Source organism: Ziziphus jujuba, chromosome 3, assembly GCF_031755915.1.
Source record: "Ziziphus jujuba cultivar Dongzao chromosome 3, ASM3175591v1".
NCBI lineage: Eukaryota > Viridiplantae > Streptophyta > Magnoliopsida > Rosales > Rhamnaceae > Ziziphus > Ziziphus jujuba.
Genome location: NC_083381.1, coordinates 28,115,007 through 28,128,478, shown reverse-complemented (window position 1 = coordinate 28,128,478; position 13,472 = coordinate 28,115,007). Strand labels below are relative to the sequence as shown.

The 13,472-nt window shown below is 27.2% G+C and overlaps 1 protein-coding gene across 4 annotated transcripts; it reads left to right on the top strand.

The window, feature by feature from the left end:
* The first annotated feature begins 4,059 nt into the window (after positions 1-4,059).
* On the top strand, positions 4,060-5,668 carry LOC112492278 (uncharacterized). Of its 4 annotated transcripts, none has more exons than XM_025075472.3 (4): positions 4,060-4,380; positions 4,506-4,558; positions 4,659-4,711; positions 5,342-5,668. In XM_025075472.3, the coding sequence occupies exons 1-4, from the start codon at positions 4,182-4,184 to the stop codon at positions 5,421-5,423; spliced, it is 387 nt and encodes a 128-aa protein (XP_024931240.3). In that variant the 5' UTR covers positions 4,060-4,181; the 3' UTR covers positions 5,424-5,668. The 4 variants fall into 4 exon arrangements, with proteins under 4 accessions (XP_024931240.3, XP_024931239.3, XP_060672008.1 ...); XM_025075471.3 differs by having other exon boundaries at positions 4,473-4,558; XM_060816025.1 differs by lacking the exon at positions 5,342-5,668 and adding an exon at positions 4,864-5,296 and having other exon boundaries at positions 4,473-4,558.
* Positions 5,669-13,472: the final 7,804 nt, after the last annotated feature.

Below are 13,472 nucleotides of genomic sequence, written 5' to 3'. Positions count from 1 at the left end.
CTTCATCGTGCTACTTTAATTGGGCTAAGAGTTGATAAACCAATATCAGTCTCAAGAGAAATTAGTACTTTCATCAGTATAAGGCTAAATATGATTGTGCCCATAGTCATTATGGAATGCCAATATTTGGAATTGCCACGTGACTTAAGATCAGAGTATAGCCACCTTGGCCACTTCACATAATCCTTGTTTATTACATGTTAGACCATTTTGTTGGGCCAAATGTTCAAGGAATAATGCTTGAAGGAGTCCCTGATTTGCTCATCTGGATTGACCTTATGTCCCTTTCCTCTAGCAATTGCAATCTAGATTAGATCTTAGGTTTTACCTTATAAGAAGTTTGTGGCTCGAACTTTCCTATAGCCGAGGCTTTTTTCTTATTTTCTCTGCTTAATGCTCTTTTGTCCTCCATTCTATCTTCTTCCAATTTAATGTACCTACCAAAATGTTATAAAGCATCTATAAGTGTGGCTAGTATTTTCTTTGTTGGGGATTCGTAAAGCAAGGAATCTCGAGTCAGGCCTTTTCAAAATGTCTCTGCTATGATGGACTCATTATAGTCAACTATCCTAATTTTCTCCTTCATGAACCTCTATATGTAAGCTTTAAGAGGCTTTCCTTTCCTCTGATGATGGACAAGTAGTTTTCTTCTTTATTCAATTTAATACTCGATGTGAACTATAACTTGAACACCTTTATCAATTCTTTAACGAAATGAGGTTCTAAACCGTAAAATGATGTTAGGGCTGCATTCATAAGATAGGTCAAGAACATCTTACACATCATTTCTTATCCCTTGTCTTCATGAATGTTGAGCTGTACCATTACCTTGTAATATTGCTACACTTGTTCTTTCAGATCTAACATGCCGTTGAAAAGGTTGAACCTTGGTGTGGTGAACAAGGGAAAATGGTTTGTATTGACTATCCACCTTGTAAATGGTGTCTGCACTAAGCTTTTAATCTAAGCATCATCAAAATGTTAGCTATCTCATGCTTCTTTAGCTCTTGCTATATGATCTCCTTCTAAATCATGACTCCTTCTATGCCTTCTCTTTTTCCAGGTCTATCCCATCTACATACTATCATCTTGATCGTTAATGTCCCTATAATCTCTTACTTTTAAATCTCCACTCTTATGATCTACATTTCTTTGTGTCTTTTAAAGATACCCAGACCATTCCAAAACCTCTATTTGACTATTGATGCTTCTTCTATAAAGTTGTAGGCTATTCTATCCTTTCTTGTAGTTTTATATTTAGGGCTTAATATTCTCTTTGTTAATTGACTGGGCTCAACCTGTTTCTCTTTCAAGTATCTTAACTTGGAGAGATCAAATTCAAGTTCAAAAGGAGCCTAGGAACAAGCGAAGTTCAATTCTAATTGAAGCTTTGGAGCGTTTGGCCAAACAATCACTGGATAAGTCTTAATTAAGCTGGCAAGACTATTCTGAGATTGAGAGCATGGTAGAGATATTTTCTTGCATGCTTTGAATGTTGCTTGGAAGGTCGTAACTCTTTCTTTTGTAGTGGGTGGAATAAACAACTAATCCACATTTAACAACATGGTAGTGGGAATGATATTTCTAACAGTTTAACCTTAAAGGAATAAGATTTTTTAATTTTAGCAGGCACAAATTATATTGGTATTGCGAGATTACCCCTACCTTATTCGTAAAACTACAGAAGCACTTTGTCACACCACTATGTATGCTAGATCTATAACCTGAATCCTGTAAAATGAAAGGAACGTGAAGATTCTTGAGGTATCAGTGTGGTATGTGCCAAAAGTACTATGATGTTTTACGTCATTAAAAATGTTTTGGGTGACAAAATACAATTAGGGCTACAGCATGTGTAGCGTACGTTCTATGTGGACTATAATTAGGTTTTTCATCAGCATATGTCTCAGCCATGTCAAGGAAAACATCTTTAAATGATAGCATGATGCCCTAGCATTCTTGAATGAGATGTAACAATTCTGATGGTATGACTCATTCTTTCTAAGGGTAAGGCTCGACCAATCTGACCTATGCATCAAACAAGAAATCCACCAATGCTAAGACAAGTATAATAGTACCTACAGGTCTCCCAAATGATAAGAGTGTACACGGCTCAACCAATTCAACCCATATAACGGTTAAACAAATGATGCCTCAACCAATGCTTTAATGAACGTCATTGTACCAACATAACTTTTAAAACGACCTTCATATAACTTAACTATACTTGCTTAAACAATCACCTTCTTTTAGGTATGCCATATCTCATGATTATAATTCATCAGTTATAGTGAATCATACCTCTTCATGGCTATTCTTTTCAAAAACCTTAGAATTACTATTCTACATTTGATGATAAGTATCCTTACTATATTTAAATTATTTCAAATCTTGATTTATTATCCTGAACTAAAAATACATATAAAATTTGTCTTTTAATTATTTTTTACCAAATTTAATATTTTTGAAAGAAAAAAAAATCTTTATAAAGATTAAACATTAAACCTGATTCAAAATAATTACAAAACATATCAAGAGGAAAATCTATATCTTTTTCCTTTGTTTTTTTTTTTTAATTTCTAAGAATGGGTATAACCATTTTATATGCCAAATGTGTCATTATTTTTTATTACAACTTGAGGGAGGAGGGATTTTCAGTAAGGTAGAAGCTTGAGAATACCTATACTCTTAATAATTGAAAAAATATATTGAAATTAAGACTAATCTTTTTTTTTTTTTTTAAATAGGGTTAGGAAAATTTGAATACAAAGTCTTCAACATTTGGCAGTGGCAAACCCAATTTTTTAGGGGGCACAATTACAAAACTAAGCATCAAATTTGTTTTCTAATTTGTATTTTCAAGAAATAATAATATTGATAAAATGCAACAAATTTAGCTACATAGAGTCTAACCAATTATGATATTTACTAGAACATATTTTTTTCTTTGAAAAAAATAATGTAAAAGGATTAAAAGGCTAATAAAAATCCTTTTCAAATATTAACCTCGAGTGATGATGAAATGAATGTTTTACTTATAAGTATCTTTCCATGGCTGTTTCCAATTCAATATATATTTTAAATATATAAAATTAATCACAAAAATAAATGGAAAACAAGAAAAGAAATTTTTCATCAAAACCAAAAATTTAAATAAATTTCTATGTGCTATAAATCTAAAAGTCATTAAATAAATATTATATTGTTCAAAAACTATATTTTTAGTTTCAATTATAAATTTATTTTTGTATTAAATAATAGTAATTAAAGGAGCATGATATTACCTTTTCTTTTTTGGGATGATTTAAAGCATGATATAATTAAAAACTGGGTAATGAGTATTATAAATATAGTATAATTTTCGATAAATGAGATATGAAAAATAAAAAGTAGATAAATGAGAAAAATAAGAAAGATATATGCAATGATGATGGTTTAGATAAATGAAAGAAAATGTTAGGGAATTAGTAAAAACACAAACAAATAATCTTTAAAAAATTCAAAAGCAATTAGGGGGCACAACTATGGAAAATAGGGCAAATTAACCAAATGGGTAAGGAAAATAGAAAAATAGTAAAAAGCAGAAATATTGGAGGGGTATGTCTCCTTCTTTGGCCTTATTTAGGCCTATCGATAACATTTGATATGCAGTAGAACAAATGTAGAAATAGAATACAATTTCATAGTATTAACTATTTGTATATTTAGTAGATTTTAAATTTCAAGAATATCTTTCATGTAAATATATATTTGTTCAAAGATTAATATGCTTACCATATTAAATATTTTAAAATCTAGCTTCTTTTTCTTAAGAATAATGATGTTTGTCATCATCATTAGTGATGAGTGTCACCAGTCTACATAGCAATGGTTCCATATATATATAGCATATCTATTTGGCAATTTAAAATAATAAAATAATGAAATATTCTTTTTTTTTTAAATAATAAAATAATGAAATATTCTTTTTTTAAAAAAATAATAAAATAATGAAATATTCTTTTTTTTTAATTAAAAAAATAGAATAATAAAACGATTTGGGATCTAGGTTAATAGAGATTGAAGTTAACAGGTCTTGTTTTCTTGATCTCTCTCTCTCTCATCTCTTTCATGGATCCCACAATGGGAATTCGTCTTCCTGTGTGTGGCTTTTTTTTTCTTTTTTCTTTTTTTATGTCTCAATGCTAGAACATATTTTTGAGCTTTGGTTTGGTTTGATGGTGTTTTTGATTCTAACTTTCGGGATCTTTGACGGAAGCATAACAAAGATGATGATGGGCGGAAACGAGACAATTAACCAAGTTTTGTACAGGGTTGATGTCGGCCATAGATGGGTTACTTACGAAAGGGCTTTTCCCACATTTGAGAATTGTAGAAAAGGTAATGACTTTAACAATTTTGATTTCATTTTTTTAGAGGAAAGGGGATTTATACAAGATTTTGCTTCGAATCTTTTGTCATAATGAGATCAGATGACACACATTCCTGTACTTTGCAACTTTTAGAAGCAAATTCTTATTTTGGAATGGAACCGACACAAGTAAAGCTTCTAAAGCAGGTATGAATGGCCATTGATGCCTTCCTGGAGAAAGCTTAATGTATATGTAATTTGAGGGAATTAAATTTGCCATTGATTACAAGAAAAGTTGCATGCTTAGATGATAATGATGCCCGGCTTGCTCTGGATCCACATAATAAGTACAAGATACAGGTAACCTTCATACATGGTTTTATTTCATATATAGATAATACATATAAATTTAATGTCATATTTTTGTCAATTAATGAATTGAAGGATTTTATAATATCTTTCTCCTTAAACCTTCAATTTACATGTGTTCCTTTACCACTTTTCCTATATAGACCAAACCTCATGACCATGGTGATGTGCATTCCCTACTATATTCCGGTGGCCTTCGAAGTTCTTAGTATGTCATAATTGCTTACCTAATCTCTTGAATTTGCCCATCTATGTTGTTATGTGTTGAGTCATAGCTACTTTGTTGCAGGTTAATATTATAGATAAAAGGGAAGCAATGTTAGATTATATTGTGAGTGGAATTAATAACTGTTGCTAAATTCATTGATGTTTATGCATCCTTAGTTCTGAACACTAACTTAAGCTAAAAAACTTGTATGTTTAGTTTGCTATCTCAATGGTATATAAATATATTAAAATATATAGAGAGAGATTATTTTTGGAATATGGTACCAATTTATCAATAGTATTTTAATTGTAATTGAAAACTATAAGTTATTTTATATGAACGTCAGACAAATTAGAGCTAGAAATTTCACCATGATTTTATTTTTATTCTTTTTAATCAAACTGTAATTGCAGGCTTATGAAATGTTTGAGCCACACAAATATCATTTATGGAACTGATGCACTTCATTACTATTATGGAGAAGAAACACCATGAATGAGCTTGAAGATTTGGAATTTATGATATTTAGAAGAGATCAGAGAAGATGATCATAAAGATGTTCTACAAGTATCCAACTATATAAGTGACATGGAGAAAAATACATGACAACAAATAATTGGACTTGTGTTTTAATATTTGTAACACTGCATGTAGAGGCACTCAAATAGAGGCCTCAGTTGTGTTTTATTTTGAATTTGTGTATGTAAAGAATTTTATATTTATTAATGAAAATGATCAAGTTTGAGTGAATTTGCTAGCAAAATTTTATCCTTTTATAAATTGCAAAGCATATTCAGAATATAACTTATACATAACCAACAAAATGCTATCTGATTTATAAATCTTCATCAAAAGTAAAAATTTTGCTGGAAATATTGACATTAAAAAAACTATGGATAATGATTCAAAATAACAAACTATACCAATCCAGTATACAACTTCATGATAGCAATTAAAAGTTTTCACATTTACATCCAACTGTTTCAAATAAATAAAACACTTATAAACTAATTCTCTTGCTTCTCATCAACACTTCATTAACATGTCCTACCAAACAGAAAGTGCAATTCTATTAATGTAAGCCGAGTGCAAAATGAAGCTTATTTTACAAAAATTTAAACATAAAAGTGGAGTTGAGTTACCTACATTCTTATAAGATGATTCAAATCATAAGTTAAAACTTCTTTCATAATTCACATATGGATTATGATATTGCATGACATGCTTTGTAGCAGGAAAATCTAAATCAAAAATAATATTTTGTTTAATTATGCAAGCCAATATAATTAAAAATAATCATATATATATATATATATATATAATATAGCAAAAAACAATTTTCATTACATATTTAAATATCTACCTTGGCTGTTATATAGAGAATAAGGTAAAGCAAGAGAGTTAAAAGTGTAAGGTGCTAAATGTTGAAATAAAGGTAAATTTAGCTACTAGAATCCTGCTACTTCTCTCTGATGTAAATTATAAAGTTCAAATACTTGTGTTTGTTCCTCCTAAATAATAAAAGAAAGAAAGATAAATTTATATATGTGTGTGTATATATATATATATATATTTATCAAATAATATAAATACTACTATATATATATATATTTATCAAAATAACATAAATACTACTATCTATAAACTATTTTACCTGGATGCTTGTGCTATCTTTTGTGCCAACCCTAATAGGTGTGTCAAATTTTTCCAAATTAATTATCCCATCCACAACATCTTGCTCAACAATTGGAGACTGAAAGTAATATATATATATATATATACATATCATAAGCAATTTAGTATGTCTAGATCAATTAAAAATTCACTAAAAATAATAAAAGACAATATGTAATTATCTATTTCTAATTCTTTCTTCTTTTTTCTAAATTTTTTATCATCACATTTTTTCTTCTGGCAAACAAATTTCTCAACTTTAGAGACCTTCTTGTTTTTGGAAGGACGTCCATGTCTTCGAACAACTAAAGGACTATGAATTTCTTTGATTTCACCATCATTATGAGAAGAAACATTAGTGGCAGCCCCTGTGGTATTAGTTGAAGGACTATTCTCCAAAACTGCTTCATTTTTGCTTGCTTTTGATTGAAATTCATCTATCATATTTAATAATATTGCACAATTTTCATTAGAAATAACAGCCAAATCAGCAACATCATCTAACTTCTTTTGTAACTTACGATAATGTTGAGCTTCGTGGTCATCTTTCCAATCATCATAAACAACTCTAACCTTTGTATGAGACCTTTTGAGATCTTTCCTCCACCATACTAAAATGTAATTTTCTGGAACTTGTTTGATTTGTAGTTTGATAAAAACTGATAAAGAATGCCTGTATAAAATCCCTTTAAATTCAAACAATCAACAAGCACATTTAATCTCATAATACTTCTTTTGTTCCCAACAAACAATGAAATGAGCTTCTTTACTTCTATCTTCAATAAAAATAGTCTCAGCCACATTAAATAAACCATGAATTTTGTCAACATAAAAAACTTCACAATATAGCTTTCCAGTCAACTTCTTTTGAAATTCTTTAAATTTTGAATTAGTGTATGCACTTTGAATTGCTTTCTATTTCAAAAAGTGTTACACATGGAACCCAAGTACTAAAAGGTTGTAAGTCGGCATGAAGTTTCTTTTCAACCTTGCTTCTCAAAGCATTATCACATTGCTCAATGAATTGCTTCGACGTTGTCTTTGAGTTTACATAGTCATCAAAGAATGCGTTCATACTTTCACTGCATTGTGTGGTTGACATGCTAGCCCAAAATATGTACGTTACAAAAGCAAGAACCCATCGATATCTCTCTTTTACAAATTACCGAACTAAATATTATCATGAATATTGAATTGATTAATAAACTGCACCCATTTCTTTTTAAAGTATTTTTTTCCAATGAATCATAGACAACATTATGCAAGACATTTTTAATTTGCTCATACATTCTATAACTCCCTAGCTTCTTTGGTACCCTTTTCATTATATCCCATAGACACCAATGATGCTTAGTATTAGGAAAGACAACCTCAACTGTATTTTGCATTCATTTATCTTGATCTGTTATTATGGCCTTTGGTGCACATCCAGACATACATACCAGCCATGTCCTAAACAACCAAATAAATGTAGCAGTATCCTCATTTGATAGTAATCCACATCCAAATAAAATTGACTGTCCATGGTGGTTTACATGTACAAAAGGTGCAAAGGGCATATCATATTTATTTGTCAAGGATATTGTGTCAAATGTAACCACATCACCAAAATCTTCATATGATGCCCTATTCCTTGCATTTGCCCAAAATAAATTTCTAATTTGAGCTTTGTCATCCACATCCATCATATAGAAAAAGCTTGAATTTTTTGCTTGCATTCGAACAAAATAATTATGAATTGCTTCAGCATTTCCAACACCAAGTCGTAATCGTCATCTCTTATCAATGTAATTTCTATAATTTTTCCCCAAGAATGGAACATTATCATGACCACCGGCTTCTACAACAAATGATTGGAAGTTCTTTGCCATACCAATTCTAGCTCGATCATTCAATTCAAGTCTTCTTTATGCACCTTCACTTATTTCCCTGTTACATGGATAAAATCTTGACTTTTGAGGACTCAAATCATGATTATGCTCAAGTACAATGGAATTGATCTTACATTTCCCATCTCCAAATATAGTAGCATTAAGCTTAGCTTTGCACTCTATTCTCGTCAATGGATTTGGAATAAGATAATTTTGTTTTTTGGTCCTTGATTTTCCCACTCAAGAACAAGAAAAACAAACAAACTTTAAATTATCATTTGAGCATGCTATTTTCCTTGTAACTCCAAAACCTTCTTGTTTCCATATTTTTTATAATACAAAAAGAGGTTCTCCAATGAGTCAAAGAAGATCCCAATTTCAGGTGCATCTATAATTTCAATGCAATCTAAGTTCTTTTGAATCTCTTGTCCATCCTCATATTCTTCATCACTCATATCAAACATATCTTCTTTTGTCGTTGACATTTGATTCTCTACAATATTTTGATATGCATATAACAACGTAAAAACAAAGTAAAACAAAATAGTAAGCTATTAGAAAGATACACTTCTAAGTATTAAAAAAAAAAAAAGAAAAAAAAACTTATAAGAGGATATACATCAATGCAAGTCAATAAATTGAAAGAAAAGATTGCTTACCTAATCTCTGGAATTTAACCATCTGTGTTGCTATGTGCTGGGTCATATTTCAATCACCATCATAATAATCAAACCCGTTGAATATTTTTTCTTTTAATTATATCAAATCCTTCCTTCAAATCTGTTTCATCCCAAAAAAAAAAAAAAAAAAGAGAAAACTTCAAATCTATATTGTTATTTTACAAGAAAAGAGAGAGAAGGAGAGAGAGAAAGCTAGAGAGGAATTGATTTTTTTTTTTTTGGGGAGACCAAAACTAATTAAGTGGGAGGCAAAAGAAAAAGCAATTTTACTCATTAATTATCATTTTTTTATTTATAAAAAAAAGGCCACATGGACAGTCATGTAAACATTGGATTCACTGTCATATAAGATGGTGATAATCATCACTGATGATATATAGTGGTACTTTTTTTGAATCATATTACAACAACATCTAATCTAAAGGGATGAGGTGCTCACAACCTTATTTGACATATATTTAAGTCTAGATAAATAACTATAAAATTCAATTTTTAATTAATTTTTACCAAATTTGATATTTTGGAAAGAAAAAATATTTATAAGGAATCTAATCTATATAATATTAAAAAAAAAAAAAGAAGTATATACACTACGTATCAGCATACCTTTCTTCTAAATTTCCTCCCAAAGTTCCACTTTTGTTTTTAATTTATTTTATTTATTATTCATTATCTTATATTTTATGAATATAACTAAATATTTATACATATACATATATAATTAATTTTATATACAAATATCTATAACTATCATACAATTCATAAAATTACATATGGTAATAATTTTGAAATAAATTGAAAATAAATAAAATATTTGATTTTATCTTAGTTACCAAATATATATTTATGGCCTATTTAATATACATATATATTATAACAGAATTAATCATAGCTATGACCTAATAATAGATGGCCTAACATATTATAACGGAATTATGACCTATACAAATATATTATAATGGATGGAATTATGGCTTAATTGTGGCCTAATACATATTTTAATAATGTCTATTTAAAAAATATAAAAATAAAATAAGAAAATTAACTACTAATAAGAAAAATATTGACCTATTTAATTAATCCTAAAACTATTTAAATTTTAATTATTTTATTTGAAGATAAATATCAATTTACAAACGAAATCACATCTTTCCATGATTATTTGATTTGTAAGCATTTTTTGTCATATAAATTTATTGATGCATAGATTTCTCCAAAATATATAATAGTTACTTTTACTGGTTTTTTTATTTTTTATTTTTTTCTTATTAAGATATCATTGAAGAAGCAAAATCAATTAAGCTTTCATATTATGCCTCATATAAGGGAAATAAATTTTGCAAAAAATAAGAATCACAATCCCAAAACTTTACCAATGAAATCATATATTTTCATGATTATTTAATTTGTAAGCATTGTTTGTCATATAAATTTATTGATACATATATTTTTCCAAAATTATATTTTTGTTCAATATAAGAAATTACTAAGGCCCCATTTGAAATAATTTCCTATGAAATATGTAAAATAAATCAGCTTATAATTCAATTTTAAGGCATTATTATGGTTGTGGTATACGTTTATACACCCTATAAATTTATTCTCCAGCTTACTATTTTGAGATTTTCCTTTTAAAAGAAAATTACATATTAAATATTAATATAGAGAAACACATTAAATATTACATATTAAACCATTTTGAGATTTTCCTTTTAATATAGAAAATTACATATTAAATATTAATATAGATTTTCCTTTTTTACTTTTATTCTCTTTTTATATTGCTTTTGTCAACAAAAATAGATGCCATAAATGAAAAGTTTAAAATGCACAAAAAAAGGTGCCCCACATGAGCAGGTGGTCAATCATGCACATAAACAAAAATAAGTGAGACAATTAATTTTGATTGAGTATTTAATAGGATAAATAATAATAATAATAATAATAATATCATAATAATAACAACAACAATCTGTATAATATATAAATATAAGAGAGTCAGCAAAAATTTTTGCATGTGTCATCTTCATGTTCATTCTGTTCCCTCCAAAATCATTAAAAAAATAAAAATTCAAAAATAAAATTATCTTAAAAATTCTACAATCTTAAAAGCATTGCAATATTAGATAATGGAAGAGATATAGAAGATACTATTATTTAATTTAAATCGAATTTTTTATCTAATCAAATTAAATATAAAGATCTAACATATGAAAATTAATTATTTACAAAGAACCTAAAAATATATTTAAATTTTCATTTTAATTTTATAGATGAAAAATATTATATAAATACATTTGAATTTGAATTAAATCATATAAATATATTTGGATTTGATTTTGAATTTGAATTTTGTAGATGAAAAAAATAAAATAGGTAAACCTTTTTAATTGAATTTCATAATAATTTACCTTATAAGGTAAAAATATATCTATAGGATAAATAATAATAATAATAAATAATTAAATTATATTATGAGTATTTAATATATGAAAATTAATTATTTGCAAGGAACCAAAAATGCAATTTGAATTGGAATTTGAATTCCATAGATAGAAAATATTATTCAAATATATTTGAATTTAAATTAAATTATATAAATCCATTTGAATTTAAATTTAAATTGCATAGATGGAAAAATTAAATAGGACAATTTCTTAGATGAAAAAAATTATATAGATAATTTTTAAATTTGAATTTTATAATTCAATAGTACCATATATAGAAATCAAATTTATAGTTTTTAACAAACTTTTATAGTATATATTGAAAAAAAAGAAGATTCAAATATATTTATTATTAATAAAACTTTTAAATAAATTTTCAAATATAATTAATTATTATAGATTATATTTACATAATCTATTATGGTTATATCATCTATTATGGTTATAAATACCGTATATCCCACGGGAATGAATACTAGTTTAATATAATAACTAAACATATTAATAAGAATATTTATCCTTTTTTTTCTTTTTTAATTCTTCTAAATAAATATTTTTATTCCATCTAAAATAATCATTTTGTATGCCACACATAAAGTAAAAAAGGAGACTACAAACATATATTCATAGCTTGAGCAAAATCAAATTGGTTTTCCAAGGGCAAATTTGAATACAAAGCGTCTTTTCTACTAAGTGTGTCAAACGAGTTAAATTATTACATTTTTAGAATTTTTATTTTTTAATTTTTTAGTGAATACTATTTTGAAAAGTTTAAGATAGGAAATAAAATTCCAATTATATTTGATATACATAGTTGAGACTTATATTAAAATATCAAATATTAATTGGATGATCAAATTATATATTATTTTTTATACTAAAAGTTTAATATGGGAAATGAACTTTATTGGAGCAATGAAATTAATTGCTAAATGGTACATGGGTTTCACTAATTCTCTCTAACATCTGGAATGATAAATGATAATTTTTTATATATCAAATTTGTTAATCAAAATTTTGATAAACAATAAGTTGATATTATATAATTAATTTTCCCTTCTATAATTATAGCACATGAATAATATATTAATCATTTATATCTTAGTATATGATATAGTTCATCAAAGTTTTAACAAATAAATTTGATAAATATACATTACTCAGTGATAAATACTATTTTTGATATCAACTTAGTATCTGATAGCTTCAATCGAGGTAAATTCCATCTTGATTTTGGGACCAAGACAAGGAACAATAAGTTCAATACATGTAAAAGATCCATCTTCATTGATCTTTGGCGTACCAAGACATGTGCACTTATTACCTAAAAAAACAAAAAATATACAAATGCACTTACTTCAATTTAGAAGATTCTCTTTTAATATATATTTTTTTTATTCACTCGTTAAAAATTACACAATTTTTGTCCCAAGTCCTTTTTAATTCTTTATTCAGTCCCTATTTTTTCCATGCTTGAATTTTGTGCCAAATATAGAAATGGGTCATGTAGACAATTCCAAGGATTTCTGCCGATATTTTTCTCTCAAATTATTACTTGAAATAAACATCTCTGGAAGATCCTTCATGTTTACCGTTACCGTTTTCTCCCCCTTACTGTTTTTTAAAGTCCTCTACGTATATTTTCCATGCAGACACTCGCTGAAACTCCTTTCGTACGCAGGATCTAACATATAGACGAGTGTTCTGTAGGTATATTTTTTATTTTTTATTTTTTGCTTGCTCAAAAAAGGTATTTTATTAAACCAAAAAAAAACAGTATTGAAACTGCAAGTTTGTGGTTTTCTTTCTTGCTTGTTTGTTTGTATGTTTTTTTTTTTTTTTTTTTTTTTTTTTTTTTTTTTTCAATTGAAA

Bases quoted from the DNA above. Each gene is read 5' to 3' on its own strand.
- LOC112492278 (XM_025075471.3), top strand. From the start codon at position 4,182: ATGCTAGAACATATTTTTGAGCTTTGGTTTGGTTTGATGGTGTTTTTG. The intron at 4,559-4,658 runs GTATGAATGGCC...TTGCATGCTTAG, and splicing joins AAGTAAAGCTTCTAAAGCAG to ATGATAATGATGCCCGGCTT. The intron at 4,712-5,341 runs GTAACCTTCATA...CTGTAATTGCAG, and splicing joins ATAATAAGTACAAGATACAG to GCTTATGAAATGTTTGAGCC.